Source organism: Notechis scutatus, chromosome 13 (genome assembly GCF_049901735.1).
Source record: "Notechis scutatus isolate UNSWTSFEM ecotype Mainland chromosome 13, rNotScu1.2, whole genome shotgun sequence".
Classification (NCBI taxonomy): Eukaryota; Metazoa; Chordata; class Lepidosauria; order Squamata; family Elapidae; genus Notechis; species Notechis scutatus.
The window spans coordinates 3,482,715-3,502,189 of record NC_142021.1 but is presented as its reverse complement, the minus strand read 5'-3'; the positions used below and the strand labels follow the sequence as shown (position 1 = coordinate 3,502,189).

General features: G+C 44.5%; 2 protein-coding genes across 20 annotated transcripts in view; one reads left to right on the top strand and one right to left on the bottom strand.

Moving 5' to 3' along the window:
- Positions 1–449: 449 nt before the first annotated feature.
- LOC113430444 (acyl-CoA dehydrogenase family member 11-like) lies at positions 450–12,233 on the top strand. The gene is made up of 14 exons (XM_087942713.1): positions 450–948; positions 2,931–3,163; positions 3,884–3,983; positions 5,275–5,392; positions 5,652–5,794; positions 5,904–6,050; positions 6,281–6,375; positions 7,243–7,342; positions 7,576–7,716; positions 8,211–8,303; positions 8,680–8,787; positions 9,539–9,710; positions 10,225–10,291; positions 10,847–12,233. The coding sequence occupies exons 1-14, from the start codon at positions 868–870 to the stop codon at positions 10,971–10,973; spliced, it is 1,725 nt and encodes a 574-aa protein (XP_087798839.1). The 5' UTR covers positions 450–867; the 3' UTR covers positions 10,974–12,233.
- Positions 12,234–14,158: 1,925 nt separating this feature from the next.
- The window catches only part of MTMR3 (myotubularin related protein 3), a 48,306-nt gene continuing 42,989 nt past the window's right edge, over positions 14,159–19,475 (bottom strand). For 5 of the 19 annotated variants that reach the window (XM_087942695.1, XM_087942703.1, XM_087942699.1 and 2 more), the window contains 3 exons: positions 19,316–19,404; positions 18,109–18,135; positions 14,159–16,479 (listed from right to left, as the gene is read on the bottom strand). In XM_087942695.1, the coding sequence (XP_087798821.1) occupies positions 16,308–16,479; positions 18,109–18,135; positions 19,316–19,404 (288 nt within the window). In that variant the 3' untranslated portion in view covers positions 14,159–16,307. The remainder of the gene's footprint in view (positions 16,480–18,108; positions 18,136–19,315; positions 19,405–19,475) is intronic. The other 14 variants (XM_087942701.1, XM_087942697.1, XM_087942704.1 and 11 more) reach the window with 7 other exon arrangements.

The window sequence follows — 19,475 nt, the reverse complement described above, 5'->3', positions numbered from 1 at the left end:
AGTGAAATCCTATCCCATTCCAGACCCCCTATGCCAGAGGTCTCCAAACTTGGCAACTTTACGACTTGTGGACTACAACTCCCACAATTCTCCAGCCAGCTATGCTGTCTGAGGAATTCTGGGAGTTGAGGTCCACAAGTCTTAAAGTTGCCAAGTTTGGCGACCCCTGCCCTATTCTTTGGGGCAGCCCCCGAGATTTTAGAAGGCTCCTGTCATGTCATCCCTGAGTCTTTCTTTTCATCAGATTTGACATACCCATTTCCTGCAAACATTCTTCGTATGTTTTAGCTTCCCCTAATCCTCATTGTTGCTCTTCTCTGCACTCTTTCTAGAGGCTCAACGTCTTTAAAAAAAAACAAAAAAAACACCGTGGCGACCAAATGGATGCAGTATTCCAAGGGTGGCCTTACCTCCTTTCGCTTCCTTCCTTGGGCGGACTTCGGGGAGCCGGCCCTGCGATTGCAGAGGCGCTGCAGAGATTGCCCGGCTCCGGCTTTTGCCCCCCTTTGCAATGGGGAAGGATGAGTCGGGGGGCTTCCCGCCGCCCCGCAGCAAAGAACAGCCCGAAGAGTTAGCTGCAAATCGCTAGGCGTCCCCGCCCCCTCTCTTGGCCCAGCCCAGAGCCGCTCTCGCAACGTCCCTGGGGTGGAAGAGCTGCCTTAAAACTCGCCATCCTTTTCTCTCGCACTCGCGCCTTCCCTGAACCGTGAGAACCTCCCCACCCCACATCCCGGGGCACCCGCCTGTCCCAAACCCGTGTAGAAACGACCTGCAGGAGGGCAAAACTTGGCCCCGGCCGCCGGCGCACTTCTCCAGCGGGAGCCTTTGCGGGAACCGGGAAACTGCCGAGCGCTCGAGGGTGCAACCATGGAGGCGCCTCGGATGGGGAACCTCTATCTGGAAGACCCCTTGCTCCAGGGATACCTGAGAGCCCACCTGCCCGCCCAGGTGCGTGAGCGCCAGACGGGGACTCGGCGGTGGGGGCCTCAGGGCTGGCTCGGTGCTTTTTCGCCGCCTTTGCTGCCTGTGGACGCTTCCTCGTCGCTTTTGCTCCTCCGTTCCCTGTCACCGCCCAGGTCCATTGACCGGCCAGGGACTGGAGGGTGAGATGCGCACCCGGTTGGGAACCCTCGCACGGCTGGGTAAGGGGATGGACTAGAAGACCTCGGAGGCTCCTTCTAATGGTTCTGTGGCAGAGCCAAGGGCGGTGGAAAGCTCCAATTCTGTGCAGTTTAGATTTTTGGAGCACTTCCCACCTGCTGTTGTAAGGCAAAAAGGGAGAAATTAAAATACCTGGAGTGGCGGACCCTTCCCTGTTCCTGGGACTAGAGCAAAAGGTGCTCCCTTGCCTTAGCAGCCAGAATAGCCTTTCTCCCCAGCATCTCCCATTCCTCTTCCAAGCACAGCTTGCACCCTTTTAATGCTGAAGATGAAGAAAACTTCCTCTCTTCCCGACAGGGCCTTAAGTCATAGGAGAGGCTGTTTCCCTTAACTTGGATCTCTGCCTCTTATGTAAGAGTGTCCCCTCTAACCTTCTTCAAAGGGGTGCTACTGTACACTTCTCTTCCCCCAGCCAGCTGGTGTGAGGTTACAAAATAGGACGGGACAGTTTACATCATGCTGGGAAGGAAGGAAAACTGGCAGAAGAATATTAAATCAGTAGAAATTGATTAGGGACTTCATATGTTGGGGAAGGGGGAAGTTGAGTTTCCATGAGAAGAGCTCCATCTCCTCTTGAGTTATGATGGCAGAGTTGGATCATGTTTTTCCTGAAGTAGTTTTAAACTTTGATATTTCCATTTTTGGGGACCCTGTCATAATTTTGAACACTCACTGATTAAGTCCTTGTTCATTAAGGGAGGACTACCTTTAGAATATGCTGTCTCTGCTGTTCATTCAGACAAATTGTGTAATGCAATATTATCAAAAGGAAAAATCTTTAAGCAAATACCTATATGTTGCATACCATTGCTTATCCGAGGGAGATGGGCAGTTAATAAATAGGAGAATGGAATGGAATGTTTACATGAACATCCTGATTCTGGAAACACAAATTTGCAGCCTTGAAAAAACAGCAATGATCCAATTCACTTATTAGATTACAGCAATAGGGTTTCAATACGATACAATACCATTGCAAACAAATTATACAAAAACACATCTTAACTTGTAGCATCTACAAGTTAAGCACCTGTGGTCCTTTTAATATTGCAGTTCACACCATTAGCCATGGTGGCTAAGGCTGTTCGAAGTTTCTGGCTCAGCCACATTGAGTGAGTGACAATTTCTACCACCTTTTCCTTATGTAGTGCAACCTCAAAATTGTTAAATCATTATGTACAGCAAATGTCACACATTTTGTAATATTCCACCACAAGTAAACCATCCATATCACTAGCAGCTCAAAGGTTATAAGTCACTTTTTCCAAGGCCTTCATAACTTTGAAATGTTGTTAAACAAATGCTTATAAGCCAAGAACTAGCTGTACATTTATATTTGTTTTTTCCTCCAGCTGCCCAAAGACAAATCATGCATTAGATTCCCACTCAGGCTAAAGAGCTAAACAAGCTCTGGAAGCCTTGGGAGAACCACAAAAAACTTAGATTCTTATATCCCTCTTCAATGCTGTATTTTCATCAATTGTTTTACCCAAGGAAAGGATGATGGGAATACAGTGAACTGAGCTTGAAACTGAGCTCGTATACATTCTGAGCGTTCTTTAGGAAAGACACTGAGAGGCAACTTGGTTGCTCTAAGAACTAACCACAAACTTAGCTTGTTTGAAGAAGCCACACCGGATGAAACTGCTGGCCACATAAGAAAGAAACCAGCAGCCCTTCAACTTAGCTTCTTTTGTTCCTTTCAAAATGACCTTCTGGTTCCTGTCCTACCCCTCTTCACGTTCCATATTCATGCATTGACCTTGTAGGTGTTTGCCGAGGTGAACATTGATCTGGAACGGTTTGGAGCTCGTTTGAGAGATGAAATTGGCTTCTTGGGCCGTGAGTGTGACCTAAACCCTCCTAGATTATTGCATTTTGATGCCTGGGGACAGCGTGTGGACCAAGTGATCACCTGCCCAGCCTGGAAGAGGCTGAAGGACATCTGTGCTGAGGAGAGCCTTGTGGCTGAAGGTTATACAAGGAGATATTCCAGTTGGAGGTACTGCTGAGATTTATGGGAGCTGTGCAAAGCCATGTGAACCTGTTTGGGTCTCTCTTGCATATTCTTGAATCCTAGCTTGGCTTAAAGTTTGGTAGGGTTTTTGTTTAATAATAACTGATTAAATCCATTTCATTAAAGTCCATTAAGAGTTATCAGAAACAACAACATATATTTTAACCTAATAACCCAACCTTATAGTCCTTTCTTTTCTGGTCAACAGGACCTGTCTGCTTTACCCAAGCTACACTTGTCTTTAAAATTAAGCGGTCCTTGATCACCCACTGATGATTTTATCCATCAGTTGTAATACTATATATTACTACATAATGTCCTGTCCTGTCCTGTTTTATTTTAACGTTTAATTTTTGTCCTGGTCTGTGACCATAATAAAGATTGATAGAAACCTGGCCGTGTTGCTTCTTCTCACTTATAGATGTTAGGTCCTTTATTATTTTAACTTTTTCTTTTATCATCTACTAGGATAAATTTCACACACACACACCCCACTGTGCTTCTTCTGGTCTACTACCACAATAAACTGAATTGGTAACTGCTTTTTGGATATTTGGCTCTGCTCTCTTTGTTCTTCAATTCACCAACAGCTTCCTTGGTTTCCTTTCAGTTTCCTTCTTTTTCAGTTTCCAGTGTTTCAAATCTGCCATATAGGCATTTGGGGAGGAATGCCAAGTACACCTTCGTGTATTTTTCTTTTCACAGCCGTGTTTGTCAGATTGCCAAGGTGTATCTTTTTATGCCCTTTTCTGCTTGCTATGGATGCCCTCTAGCCATGACTGATGGAGCAGTAAAAGTAATTGAGGTAAGTCTTTAATGCAAAGGGGGAACTGCTGGACTAAGTGACTGTTTTTGTTATTTAAAACCCCCAGGTGTCCTTAGTAATATTTGTAAAAAATCTCTCTGTCCTATCTTTCTTTGTTATGCCAACAAATTGGGAAGTCACATTCATTTTGTACCTGTTGGATAATCATAGCTCTTTCCATCTACACCATCAAAACAATTCCCCTAAAGGACAGTTGGATTCTCCCCCCGGCCCCCAATAATACTCTCCCAGGGTCTGGCTCCAATTCCAGATCATTTTACTTTGTAAGCCACCCAGAATCACTGAGAGTGAATTGGGAGGCCATATAAATTTCCTTAAGTAAGTATAAATAATGAATCATGTCCTGTCACTCCCAGAGCCCGTACAACTACATTGGGCCTATGAAATAAGCCCCAGTTGATGATGCAATTTAACAATAGATCCTGAAAATAGTCTTGACAGGGAAGAGGAGAACATTTGGCTGCTGAGTAGAAGAGCTGGTTGGACCACAGCATCCTTCAACTGCTGCCTATTTGTTGTTACTGTGGGTGGAGTCAGCAGAAGTGTAGTTATGCCCGCTGATGGCTGATTTGCTAAGGCCAGAAGTCAAAGGCCAGGCCGGTCTGAGCTCCAGTTGAATTTCTGCAGATAAAAGGTCCCCCAATTGTCAAGCCATCTTACAAGGGTCCCTTCCAGGCCTCCACCAGAGAGGTTTTATAGCCTGGGCTGCAGCTCCCTACTCCCAATTCATCTGGCATTCTTAATCCCGAAGAGCCACCCAGGAGAGCAACCCAGGGCACCCTGTCTCAAAAGGAAGCATTGGGGCCCCTCTGGGTCTTTTAATTGGAAGCCACTGGCTGAGTGGCTGCATGGGTTAATCCAGCCCAGAGTCTTGTGTGCTAGCAGATATTGATTCTGGCCTAGTTTCTTTCTGCTGTGTCCTATAGAGTACAAAGGCCTTGGTGACTGTGCTTGCTTTAGGCCATGACCCTTGAGACCTGTGGGAGTAGTATCTTTGGAGAAGCTCCCTTGCCCAACTTTGCCGCTCAGCGACTGTTGCCATGACCCCGTTTGGCAGCTGTCCTGCTGTGCCAGGGGTTCCTGACTGTCTTCAGTGCAAGAGATGCACAACGGTGCCTGATGGTGATGATGACCACCGTGTACTTGTATTCCTCTTGCTTGCGTCAACCCATCTCATATGGGAATTAAAGGCAGGGCTGACAGATACTTCATCTCTCCACCCATCTATATACAGTACCTGCCTTTTGTCTCTTGCTTGCAACTCCACCAGTCTTTAGGTATCCCAAAACCCCTGGAAGAAGCCTATGCTCATTTGACCTCAAGTGACCCCAAGACCTTCTGGATCTCTGGCCAATGGATGACGGAACGCAAAGGCGGCTCTGATGTCGGTAAGGGGGTGCAACGTGGGAGCCATACAGTTTAGCGAATAATACTGTATTTGGGTAGGCTGACTTATTCAACAGCATTTGCATTTAAAGATTTTAGGCTATTTTTCTCACAGGGTACGCTGGGGAAAATTGGAAGAGGGAGTTGTGAAGGTCACCATAAATTCCTGAATGAAAGGCAGGATCAAAACCTAAGTAATCAATTAGTGGTCATCTTTTAGGGAAAAATTCCCAGCACAAAAATGTGGTTTTTTATTCCCAGGAGGTGGAACAGAAACTGTTGCACGGGAACTTCCAGATGGCTCCTACAGTCTGCATGGTTTCAAATGGTTCACATCAGCTGCTGATTCAGACATGACGCTGACATTGGCAAGGATCGTGGGCCCTGATGGGCAGATACAACAGGTCAACCCAAAGAATATGAAACAGTAGCTTGCAAGTAGTTGCGCGATTACTAATGTCCGAATTCCAGCTCCGTTTATTTGGTCTCACGCCAGCAACTTTTGTGTGGCAGGGCTCCAGAGGCCTCTCTCTCTTCTACCTGAAAACATATGAGGATGGGAAGCTGAATGGCATAAAAATACAGAGGCTGAAAGAGAAGCTGGGCACAAGGGCGTTGCCAACTGCAGAGCTGTTGCTGGATGGAGCTCGAGCACATCTGGTAGGAACCACAGAGAAAAGTATTTCCTCCATTCAGTACATTGAGAGGAGCACAGAGACTAGCCTAGGAAAGGATTAAAGGTCGAAGCATTCACAACAGACAGATGTTCAGGCTCTGCGTGAACACTTCTGAGGAGGGGAAAAGCTACACAGGGGAAGATCCTCACCTCTAGTGTCTGGTGCGGCTTATTGGAAAAGATTAGGTTATTAACTAAATGTTTATGTTTGCAGATCTCTGCAGAAGGCATGGGGATGGCTTGTATTGCCAACATGTTGAACATCACTAGGATCTATAATACCATCTTTGCAGGTCATCATATGAGAAGGTGATTTTCAATCCACCCCCTGAAAAGTGGAAGCAACTAGGAAGGACTGGGCAAAATTAGAACCAATTCTGTTCTGTTCTGAAGGATAATTAGGCAAAGCTTAATTGGCATGATCAATTTGAAAATGTAGTTTGGAATCTCCTGACTTCCAAACTGCTACTTGAATACTCTTGTGGAGTTTTTTAACTTTTCATCTTTTAACTTTTCCAAATAAAAGTCTGCTTGTGGATCAGTTTTATTTATGCATATTACAGATGTGAGTGGATTTGGGACTTGACCATAAATTGGACTTCATTTATGTGTGGGATAATCATTTTCTTACAGAGAAGGGCTAGCTTTTATTTTTAAAACAATTCTTGTCCCTAAAGGCTATTATAAAGGCCATGGGAGATGTGACGTCACTTGAAAATGTTGGTCTTCAGGTCTTCAGTAAGACCTGAAGTAAAGGAATACTCAGGTGTATTAAGTATTTCAACATCTTCCCACATGTAATTGTGAACTTTGTTTTAAGCAAAAATAATATGCCAAGAAAAATACCCATTTTGTTCTCCAATATTGGCAGCATGTTCCTGAGTGGAGGGGTTGTTCCTGTAGTCTGTATGAAGAGAAATGGAAATAATTTTGCTACCTAGAAGTTGCATTGATAAAGAGGAAAAGTTCTTAGCATTTTTATTATATTAATGTTATACCCCTCCAGTGTATAACATTATATGTTGACTTCCAGTGTATAATATTATATACTGATTCCCCTGATGTTACGACTTAATTAAAGAATGAAATTAAATTCTGGGAAATAGCAGAAATACATTTGAAGTAGGAGCAAAGGCAACATTTAATTCCTGTGGCTGGCTTTGTTCCCATCCATAGAATTGTTGACCTGGCACGGGATTACGCCACCAAAAGGGAAGCCTTTGGAAAACCCCTTAAAGATCACCCTTTGCACATGCAAACTCTGGCACGAATGGAGGTAAGCACATGCACTCTTGAGTCCAGGTGTACTTGGGAAAGATTCAAGCATGTTGTCCTGAATTTGTCCAGGAACTTGCCACATACAGGGAAACTGCCATTGCCACCCATAATTCCTGCTTTGTAGTTTACCATGTGATTATTGCTCCAGGTGGTTGTAGAGGGAGGAAGCAGGAGGGGGAAAGGAGGAAGTTGCCAGCCTTGCTTAGACAAACTGCCTTCCCACTTGTGCAGGTGCAAACCCAAGCAGCGTTCCTGCTGGCGATGGAGCTGGCGAGACTGCTTGGCCTGGAAGAAACGAAGATGGCGACGGAGCAGGAGAAGCACATGCTGAGGCTGCTCATCCCTCTCGCTAAACTTTATACTGCAAAACAGGTCACACTCAGTTTGATACCATGGGATAAGCCGTGGTGTCCCTGACTGGCAAAGAGGGCACCTCTACAGGGCAGATGTTCATGAGAGCTGAGGGGAGGAAAAATCTGCGCAGGCTGTTCTATTTCTGACCGGGTGTTTGGCCATTGAGTCTCTTGGTTCAAAGAATTGGGAATCATTGTCAGCCCCTCTTCCCCTAACATTTATTCAAAGGCATCAGTTTTAGTCACAAAGTCATGAATTCAGATGCCTTTGAATGAAATGGGTTTGTCAGAAGAGGAGCTAATGGGTTCCTGGTTATTTGGTTTGGCTGAAGCCCATAAGCAGACAGACCCCTGAATCTTCACGTAAACGTGGCTGACGTGTCTTTCCTGCCTTTAAAGATCAAATGCACAAAACAAAAACATTCAAACATTTACGTATCTGGTGGGCTGTTGTTTGTGCTTCTCCCAGCCTGGCATATTTGTCGGGTGTAAACAAGTCAGTTTGTATTTCAGGCTATCGCTGTGGCCTCAGAAGGCCTGGAGTGTTTCGGAGGACAGGGCTTCATGGAAGACACAGAACTGCCTGTTGTTCTTCGGGATATCCAGGTAAAGAAGCACTGGACTTTTTTTTTTTGCTTCTTCTACTTCCTTCTTTCTTGCAGCCTGGTGCTATTTTAGGGAGAAAAAGCAGGAAGAGAAACTTGCACCTTAGTTCCTTTTGTTTCACCTTTTCTTCCTGATATTAGCTTGTTATCGCAAAGTTCTGAGATCATGAAGAAAAGGGGGAAAAGTAATTCAGGCCTCTGAATACTCAGAAAGATCTTTCTTAAAGAATGCAGTCGCTTATAATGAATATTTTCCTTTGAAAAAAACAATAGTATTGGGAAACTTTGGGACTGTTATGCCTGGTCAGCCCAACTTACCCCTCCAGGTTGGTGCTCTGGCATCTGTTTCTTGAGCTCTGCTTCCCTTTCACTGCCAGGCGCTATCAATCTGGGAGGGAACCACGAACATCCTGTGCCTGGATGTTCTGCGCTGCATTTTCAAGAGCCGAGGAAAAGTGCTGGATGTCTTTTTCTCCACTGCCCAGGTAAGCACCAATAAATGAGTTTCTCACACTAACTATAAATGTTAAAATTTCAAATGCACCTCGTAGGAGCAATAGGCTGTCAGCCTCATGTAAAATGAGGTGGTCCTTGTTGACATTGATGTGCTGCTATTGCCACTTCAGAACTCACTTCGATGCAGTTGGCAGTCTCTTTCATCTTGTTCATAGTTAACAGAAATTAGTTTATGAGAGAAATTGGTTTTTTAAGTAGCACAGTCCAAATTTACTGCCACTACTTATGGTATTTTGCCTACAGTCAGGGTGAAAAATATAACCTTCATCTGCCATAGTAGAAACCAGTCCAAGGGTCTTAAATCTAAAGCACAGGCAGACCCAGAGACTTCTAAAAATGACAATTCCACAGCAACATTTAATGTGTCAGAAGAAAAAAAAATAACATATGATTGGGGAGGCATTGTATTAAGTAAATCTGAGCTAAATGCCAATGATTTAAGATCAGTCCTGCTAGGCCCACCCACAAATTTTGGGTAGGTAACCCTCAAAAGACCAGCACGGTCCTTAGCCTGAACAAAGCTGTGACGCTGATCTCCACAGGTACTTAGGTCACCAGCTCATTTTGAGGTGCCACGAAACATATCCTTATTTTGTTGGCAACCATCTTGCGGGGAAATAGAGAATCCTATTTTCAGAGAAGTAGCAGCCGAGTAACCTCTTTTGCTAGCCGGACGTACTGTGAGTTATTAGGTGTGTTTGTTCTGGGGGTTCCTTGCAGACCAAGTTGGAGGCAGCTACTCAGCAGTCCGAACTGCAGGCTTCTGTGCAAATAATTCAGAATAATCTGCAAAAACTCAAGCAGTTTGTTCGAAGAATGGACTCAAAGGGAGAAGCTGGCTGGCAGCTTGGAGCGAGAGACTTTTCCTATACTTTGGCATGGACCTATGAAGGTAATGAAAGAATTGCCTACTCTACTCTACAAGGAGGCAGGAAAACCCACAGATTTTGAGCTGGGATTAAATTTGACATCAGCAAAATTAGTCTCCTCTTCTATAAATGGGATTTGAAGCAGTGCAACCCTTGGGGTTTTAAGTCAAGAGCTCAGCCAAGCCTCTTATTTGTCACCTTTAGCTGCTGCATCACCTTCCTAGGCATACTTCTGACTATTTAACAAGCTCAGTATTCTTTCCTAATTCCATAGCTCATGCTGTGAACCGTTCTCCCCAAATCCAAGCTTGGCAGTGGCAAAAGAAGCAGCAGGAAGACCTTTCTTTAGGAGAAAGGGGTTCCTGGAATGCCATTAATGGGGATTAATCAGAAGACTTTAAAAGGATCTTGCAAATTATTCCCCACAGTGGAGAATTCCCCATGTGGTCAAGTGTGGAGCTGATTCAGGTTACAGGATAGATCTCATTAGGATGATGGATCAGACATGTCCATAGACTGTGTGTTTAATTCCCACAGGAGTCCTTCTACTGGAGCATGCCGCCAGGGCTGGTGCATCAGACACAAACATCTACGCTGCTCAGAGGTATTCATTAAATCTAACACCAAAGCCAAGACGGAGAAACCCAAAAGATTGCACACACTAACGTGGGAAACGCGCATCCTGACTTGCATATGCACACGCCATTTAAGTGAGCGGCAAGGGCTTGTGCACACTGGCCGCTCGCATGGAACATCCCCTCTCCCCACTCCCCCGCCCCGGTCCAGAAAGCCGGCAACATTGGGAAACTCTGTTCTAACTGGTTGTGTGAACAAGTTCCCTTCCTGGGTTCTGGGGAAATCATTCACCTCTGTCCTAATGAGCGGGTATGCAATAATTTGTTTACACCAACTCAAAATGCTCAGCCAAAACCTTTCTCTCCAATTTTTTGATATATATGTGTCATTAAGCTCAAGGCTTAATCAAAGCTTTGTGTTATATTCTTATTGAATGTTGATTGTCGCAGACCTGCATCAGTAGTTAAGATGTGCCATCACCTTTCAATCATAGGAGCAGGAAGCAACGTTCAGGTAGATGGGTCTGAAACTAAGAAATTCCGTTTTAATTTGAAGACAAAAGGCTTTCTTCTCTCTTCTACAGGTGGTGTCAGGAGGGTGTCTGCCTTGTGGACAGAGAAGAGAAGGCTGGTTCTTACAACTCTGAAGCAGTTTCCCTGGATAAATCTTTGGTTTATGATGGGTATTCTTCTCTGAGAGGAAAACTGTAGCAAAGTATTAGGAGTGTGAAAGAAGCCATCTGGTGAAAGACATGACCTGGGTGAGAAGTGTGTCTGTATTATGTATGCGTATACGCGAGTCTCAAGTTTTCTTTTCAAAACAAGTTTTGAAGGGACCCATGTAGACAATGTTCCCACATTAACATTAAGCACCTCCATTGTACGTTAAATGGTCAGTTGGCTTCTGAACTCACAAATTGATTTTTGAAATAATTTTTAAAGGTAGAAACAGTGTCATTGCTCTACTTTAAATATATAATTTTAAGCAATCTTTCCCATTTCTTGCTCTCTGGATCTGCTGGACTTCAACTCTCATGTCTCATAGAACAGGTTATCCACTAGGCAATGGCAGTTGAAGGACAACACATCTGAAAGGGTCTGGACCTGGAAAGATAGTGCTACTATTATTGTAAAGCTATAGTAACAGAATCTTGCAAATCTGAATAAGCTTCTCCTCCCCGTCCCTTGGAGTGAACCAGGAAGGGACTAGATCAAGATGTTTTATCACATTACCTTTTGGGGCCCCTTCTCAAGGCCCATTTTATCTGGCCTTTGCTTTGGTAGTGCCTCATCTTCCTTTTCGTTAAAGCTGTCCCCCCTGCTCTACACTGTCAAACCATTAATCCAGGCTCAGACCGAGATATGTTCAGGATCCCTTCCCTAGTTTTTTTCTTCCAAGCAACGAATTTGGCACTTAGTTGTCATAATGATGTGGCACAGTGGTTAGAGCGCAGTACTGCAAGCTACTTCTGCTGCAGCCGGCTGCCTGCAATTTGGCAGTTCGAACCTCCCCAGGCTCAAGGTTGACTCAGCCTTCCGTCCTTCCAAGGTGGGTGAAATGAGGGCCTAGATTGTTTGGGGGGGGGGGCAGAGGCTGACTCAGTAAACCACTTAGAGAGGGCTGGAAAGCACTGTGAAGTGGTATATAAGTCTAAGTGCTATTGCTATTACTATAATTAGTAATCCAATTGCTGGCAGCCTTTGAAACTCCTCTATTTAGCATTACAACTAACAGAACAGAGAGTAATGAAGCACTTAAAGCAGTTCCATTTTTTTAATTTTTTAAAAACTATTTTAATTGGTACAAGAATGTGAACTACAGTAACCAAATGGAGACAACTGGATACCAAATAGTAGTGCCTTTGCTCTTTAAAAAAAAAAATCATTGGACTTGCTGATCCTGGACTTGATGCAATGGACCTTTTCTTGGATATAATTTCCATAAAAATAAACTTTATTCTGACTCTTCTGCTATACTGTATTCCACATTTTTTTCATGAAGATCCACTGTTGATTTCCTTTTGAGTTGAGTTCCTGCATTCCTTTTATCTAGACGTCAACCATGAAAACTTCCAGAAATTTAAATGTCATACTTCCCGTGGTCAGCTGTTGCTGATGAAGCAAGTCCCAAATTACTGGAATTATTTGCAGATCTGGATAGTGGAGGATCTAAGTTCTGTTTGCAGGGAGCTTGCTTTTAAATGTTTACTGAGCTGAGGGGAAATGGATGCCTCTGTTTAGTAAGGGCTAGTACCGTTTAGATGTTATAAGATTCACCCAAAATATCAATGGATACCTGCTGTAATGGTTGAGTTACTGACACCAAGTATAAGAACAAAAATGGGAGGTACAGCTGCCCAAAAACGTAACTGACTAGTGCAGAACAGCTTCACTTTTCCAATGTTTTGATAAAGAAAACAAAAAGCACCAAGAACAATTTTTCCAAAAGGATGTTCCAAAAAAAAAAAAAACCAGCTAAAAGCAACCAACTAACACAAAAGACCTTAAGTTAAATTGGGTTACAAAGGTCATATGCCAGCATTAAGCACAACTTTTACTGTGGATGTTCAGTCTTTCATTAAACCCTCTTTCTCAGATGGAAGCCTTTGATTGCCATTTACTCGTCCAGAAGCTGGCTGGCTTGTTGGGTTCTCACCGCAGTGACCAGAACCAAAGTATAAAACTATCGGCACCCAATCATAACAAGAGAAACCCATGATGTCCCAGTAAAATACCCCACCCCCAAACAAAGTCCACCTCCCCAACAGAACTAATCCGATTGGCTGGCTCAGTGGCCTGGGAGAAATTTCCATAAAAACTTCAATGACTTACCGTCCTTTCAGCCAGGTAGGATTCCTGATCATTGGAAATCCAGAGAAACTGGAAATATTAACTGTATTCCTCTTTGTGGAATTCCAAGTGACTGCAGAGTTGCAGCATGCAAATCTTTGCCAGACCCACACATTCACAAGAAGTCTCACCTATGTGTGTACACTGAACCGGCTGAGCAGAGAAGGCAGCAAAGGAAGGTTTTAAACAACGTGAGATTTGCCAAATAGTACAAATGGTGGAGAGAAAAAAAGTTTGTTTATTAATATGAATTGTGTCGCTTGAGAAACCCCAACTATGGAAGGTGTGGTTAGCACAATTAACTGGGAAAACAGAAGAGCGATGCTGTGGTGTCGTTATACTGGACATGCCATTGTCTCTTCACAAGTGAGGATTGTAGCGCTTTTAACTTTGTCTTTTCAAACTACGTTCAACAATTCTCAGGAAATTGATTCAAGTCCTCCCCCCACCCAGCCTTCAGTCCCAAAGGAGGACACCAAATTTTTCAATCCCGCAAACTTTGCAAGGAAGAAGATTAATAGGGACCATGAACAGATAACAGACCCCCATTGAAGATTTACTAGCTTATTCCAAAATGAGAAATGAAGGGAATCTGGTCTAAGTTTCAAGCAATGAAAGGAGGATTCCTTACAGCGATCTAGGAAAATAAAATTGTCTGGTTAGTTTTTAAATGTGATGGCCTTGAAATTAAGGGAAGTTTGAGCAAGACAGAAACCTCCAGATTGACCTATACAAGGATTGGGACATATAAAAATTAGGAAGTAGCTCAACAATTGTTCCTGTATGCAATCTCTAAAGTTTATTTCATTTTTTCATATATATATATATTTAAGCATTCTAGAGTATTGAAGTCTACATTTGACAAAAAGTAAAAAATATAAAAGTAATTTTGCTCCTCTTTTGAAGATCTATGCAATTCTCTCTCTCTCTCTCTCTCTCTCTCACACACACACACACACACACACACACACAGAGTGAGTAAGCGAGCGAGCTGGGTTTCCTGCTTCACATCCAATGGGAGAAAATATGAATAAAAAAGTGCTCCATTGATTCAAAAGACTAAGAGCTGCAAGCGTTTATTCACACTACATCACAGACCCCCAAAACCCGTATTGGAACCCCTTGGCACCTCTTGCAAACTGCTGAATGTTAGACCTTCTTTTCGCCATCTGTTTGTACCATAAAAACACTGGCTTAAGTGCGTCACACAATACCATTCCCCTTTATTCTTGTTTGTTTGTTTGTTTTAAAATGTCTCGCTGCACACCAGTTGCATTGGAAAAACATAGATTAGCCAGCTGTATGTCATTTCAATAACCTGTTTCCACATTCCCAACCTGGAACTGTGTATCTCTGCTGATTTTCTCAGAGCGTTTTCTTCCTTTGGGGCGGAGGGGGGGGGGGAACCACACTGAAATTTTGTACCGGCCTCCCAGTTGGAAGACGACAAGGAGTGCCAAGAAATGACATCCTGCCTGCATTAAGGAGACAGCGCCTCTGGAATTTGGATCCTTATTTTCAAATGTCTTCCCTGCATTATTTTATTCAATGCAAGACATGCATCCTTCACAACCAACCCGGGAAAACTGAAACATCAAGAATGAAACGGACTGACAAACATCTTCCTTCTTGGAATCAGTGTGAAAACTAAAACTGTTTGACAAGCCTCACTTTTATATTTCTTCCTTGGCAACAGGCTCACTAAACCAGTTTCCCTTTGGAAGGCCAGTCCAGTTATTGCCGCACAAACGCTTAGAATAGCTTAGGTGTTGTGTTTCTCGTTCTTTTTACGCCTGTTGTTGTGTAGCTTGCTCTTTTTGGCTCTTGCAGAGCTTCGTGAGCTTATGGCAGTTATGGGTGTGGGAACCTCCCAAGGCCAGGGTGTAGATCTGCGCTGTGTGAAAATGTTGCAGAGAAGGTATATGGAAGATGTTTGAAGTGTGCTGACACAGAAAGAAAGGAACTGCATGTACTGATCTAAGTTCTCTAAGACAAAGCAGGCTAGGACAAAAAGAAGAGAACTGATTCCGGATGGATTCGAGCATCTTATCACAGATTATAAATTCTCTATTAAAATTCTTCCTCCCACTCCAAAACCATAAACTGAGCATATTTTAAAGAGTGAAGGGGGGGAAATACAAAATTTAGAAAAATAGGAGGACTCTGCTGACGGGACGACAAAGTTAGCAGGAGGAAAAGAGCTTCAGATTGCCATGTCTTTACCTAACGCCTCATTTTGGGGGCACCAGCAAACCTACTTTTTCTAACCAGCTCTAGAGCAAAGTAAAACCATCCCACTCTTGCTTCATGGGGTTGTTTTGTGAAAAGGACACCTCGACGCCATTAGGCCACCTGACTTTGCACATAGCCTACTGAGTGCAGTGAAGCAGCTCTACTTTCTGTGTAAACTAGGTTTAAAATGTGGGCAAGGAGAGGCATTTCAAAAGCTACCGTCAAAGCCTAGGCACCGATTCCTTTACAAAATAAAAATAAAAATGGATGTACAGAATTTTACATCGAGGGTGCTGGCTTAAAGGCACCCCTTCTCCTCTCGCTTCCTCTCAAAGCAAGCAGGCGTCTTCTTAGCCCTCGGCCACACAGGAATGCCCAGTGTGGAGATCTGCAATCCACCCCTTGCATTTGGGCAACGAGAATAATCCAGCCCGCTCCTGGAGGACAGAGAGGGGAAAAGAGTCCTTTTGAGAAGGCCATTTCCGTTTCTTCTAGCAGCAACAACTCTCCAAACAGCAAGGGGCTGCTGAGAAGTCACAGGAGTGACTGAAAGCACTAGTCCTAATGCTACAGCTATTCACAATCTCTCTGGCAATTCACCTTCCCCTCTTCTCGCAAAGGGAGAACAGCCTGCCTGCGGTGCAGGGCAGGGAGACTCCCCCACTAGACCCATTTCACAGTCTTCCTGCAAAATCCACACTAAATTTACATGAGAAGGATGGGAAGGGAATGGGAAGTAACAGTGGGGAAGGACTGCTCTGTCGGAATCTACCTACCATCATCCTCTCTCTGTCTCTCTCTCTGTCTCTCTCTCTCTCTCTCTCTGAGCAGTAACCTGTACTTCCAGCTCAAAGTGCATAGCTCCTCCAATCCTACCAGCTTCAGTCCACCGGCAATCGGTGTGTCTCCTCAAGGGACAAAGGCAGCTTTGTCTCCTCCCAGCTTTCCTTCCAGGCCGGAGCCTCAGTTTGAGGTGGCAGCAATGGGTTTGTCCAGTTCGAGGTCAAGGCTGGCACTACTGGGGTGCAAGCTGCTGTAGCAGGTTTTGCAGACCCGGCTGGGTTCGAAGAGCTGTTGGCTGGGGACCGGCGCCTTCTGGTTACAGCAGCTGGAGCAAAACACATTTCCACAATTCCTTTGGTCAGAAACGGGAAGAAGAAGAAGAAGAAAAAACACGAACATGAGCTTGCAACGCAGAAACACAATTTCCATACAAGAAAAAGCCCGATTTAAATTAGGCAGAACGGAGTCTTCCTGGAGAGAGGAGAACCCCAGGAGTGGAGGCCTGAGTTCCTTCCCCTCAGGGATGCGCCTATTCCTGCAATGCAAGGGTCACGAGCAGGAGGAGTGAACAGGAGGCAGGAAATCCCTTTTGGGTCGTCAACGTGTCTCTGCTGGCTGCAGTGGGACACTTGAACTCTGCCTCCAGGTGACTCCCCAACATCAGCACCAAACGATCCTGATGATGGCAAGCAAATCACGTTGCCTGGGAGAAGTTGTTAGGACTCGGAGGGAGTCGACTGCAGCACACCGAGGCCTCAGTACCAGAAAACGTGAATCTGCCATGCAAAGTCACGCAGAAAGCTGCAAGGGAAAACAAGATGCAGTCCACGTGTCGTGAGCGATGGATGCAGCAGCTGAATGGACTAGCCAGTGGTCAATCAGCAGGGCCATTCTAGCACATGCACCTGGTCTGGGTCACCAGAGACAATGCACCTTCGTTGCTTATGGCGCCACTTTCTCAAACCGAACTGGACTGAAAAAAGACCTTTTGCGTTTCGCCCCAAAGTTTTATTCCTAGGGAGATGTGATGCTGGAGAAAAGGATGTAACAGAACAAGTGTTCCCCCACCCCCGCACCTTTGGTTTAAATTTTAATACTTGGCTGTGATTTTGTTTTATGTTATCCATAATCTAACTGCAAGCAAAGGGAGCCTTTAAATATATTATCGAGCTGAAATCTTTCTACTAGGAAATACAAATTAGGCTGGGATAAATTATACCAGAGCCTTCTTATGGATTCAAACAGGTGCTGCTATTACAAAGAAAAGTTTAAAAAAAAAAAACGAATAGGAGGGGAACTTTGGTAAAAGAGAAGGAAAAACATCCCAAGCAAAAGCAATCCTAAAGTTATTCTCTTCTTAAATAAATCAGCATTGCTATTTCTGTGATATTTTGAGAAGCAAAGGCTGTTAATGGAATCTTGCCTGAGTAAATCTCAAAAAGATCATATTACCTCCAAATAAGACTCAGGCCCACTAACTTGATCCTTTTGCCCAAATCCTAAAACTGGCTGTTGGGACTGATAGAAGGGAGTCAGAGTCCTTGATAATCCACATGACTAGCAAAGGGGAACCTTTGGACATTATTGCTTTATCTCCCAACCATTACGTTTTAGTTAAATTTTATCCCTTGGTGTTAAAGTTTGTTTAGTTCTTTTATTTGCTTTTCGATTTGGGCCTGATTGTTCCAGAACCCGTGAGCTACCATCAGCTGCCCCATGACACCAAGAAGACCAAGACCAAAATAATCTGCTGATGGAGCAGTGGACATGAGCCAGCTGCTGTTGCAAGGGAAACATTTCACGGGTTAAGACAATGGCAGCACCCAACGTTAAACAAAAAGCCGTGGATTCCACATCCTATCGGCTGCTTGTGGTTTATGCTTTCTGGGAAAAAGGAAGCGCGGGGGGGAGGCAAATGTTAGTCTGGAGAGCTGACTGGAAAAAGGCGGACAAGACAACAGAGGCCAATGCAAATGCTCACCAACTCTGATCAACATGTTCGGGATCCCTGCAGGGAGGGGAGAAAAAGCTCAGAGCAGGCACTAAACCAGAGAAGTTTAAAAAGTACCACTGATGCCTTTGGAGGGTTTTTTAGCCTAGAGTGGGGAACTTGCGGTTCTCCAGGTCTTGCAAGCTTCAGGTCCCGGAAACCTCAGCCGGCATCACCAATAATGAAGGATGCAGAGGTGCCTGAAGGGCTTTGGCTTCCCAACTTGCCTGAGAGTTGGCATTATACAGTCTTTAGAAAGAAACTGGTCACTTCTCCATATCGTACATTATAAGGAAATACTCTGCGCGGTGAGCTTTGGAGAACACGTTCAGGTCAAAGATTCTTACGCACCCATGTTATCCACCCGTTGAGGCTCTCTGCTATACCTCTACATAGCAGCAACTCTGAGCTCATCTATTTCCAGTCTGGAGGCAAGAACCCATGCAGAAACACAGGTGGTGCCCAGTGAGGGCTGTTCTTTAACCAGCCTGCACAATCCAAAGTCTAAGAAGACTTCGGGAGCTTTAAATCAGCAAATTCTCATTATAGATCCACCAAGGAGTCCAGGCCCTGGACACTCGTAACAGTTGCTAAGGTCACTAGTGGAAAATGTTGGCCAAAATTATTCAGACAAACAAACCCAACAAGGGAGCTGTTGCTCAGGGCGCAAACAGAAATACAAAGAGACAGACTAGGAAGATGATCTTCCAATTAATCAGTAACTACAGACCCAGGAAGGCTCTAGCTCAACCTTCACTTTGACCATGAACCACAAACAGGCTGCTTTCAGGCAAGCTACTCTCAGCCTCAGGCCACCCTTGCAATGTGGAGGTAAAATACAGATATCTGTTACTGCAGGGATCTGAAAGTATTTCCAACAGAAACACCCTGAACGTTTGAAACTATGCTCCATCAACAGAAGAGGGTTGCACTTTTATTCATAAGCCAGAAAAACAGATTAGATGAGGGAAGCGACGAGAGCTAATTATTCACTATCGGGAGAGCTGCTGCTGATGCGGGTGGTGAAAGCACCGGAGAGCAACATCTGCCTGCTGTCCTACTTGCTGAACAGCTGGATGTTTGGCTAGGGAGTTGCACTAACAGGGAAGGATGTTGGCCAGAGGTCCAAAGGCCTAGTGGGAATTGCAAAGTGCTGTCTTGGCGGCACCAAGGCGGGCTGCATTGGGAAGCACAATACCTGCAGTGGTGTTTTCTGCTGACAAGCCAGAAGACACTGTCACAGCCGTAACAGTGTGCAGCCAGGTGATCGGGAAGCCACCGTGTCACCTACAAAGACAAGAGAGCCCTTGCTTTCAAATGTAACACCAACACGTCAGCATCAAAGCAATGAGACAAAA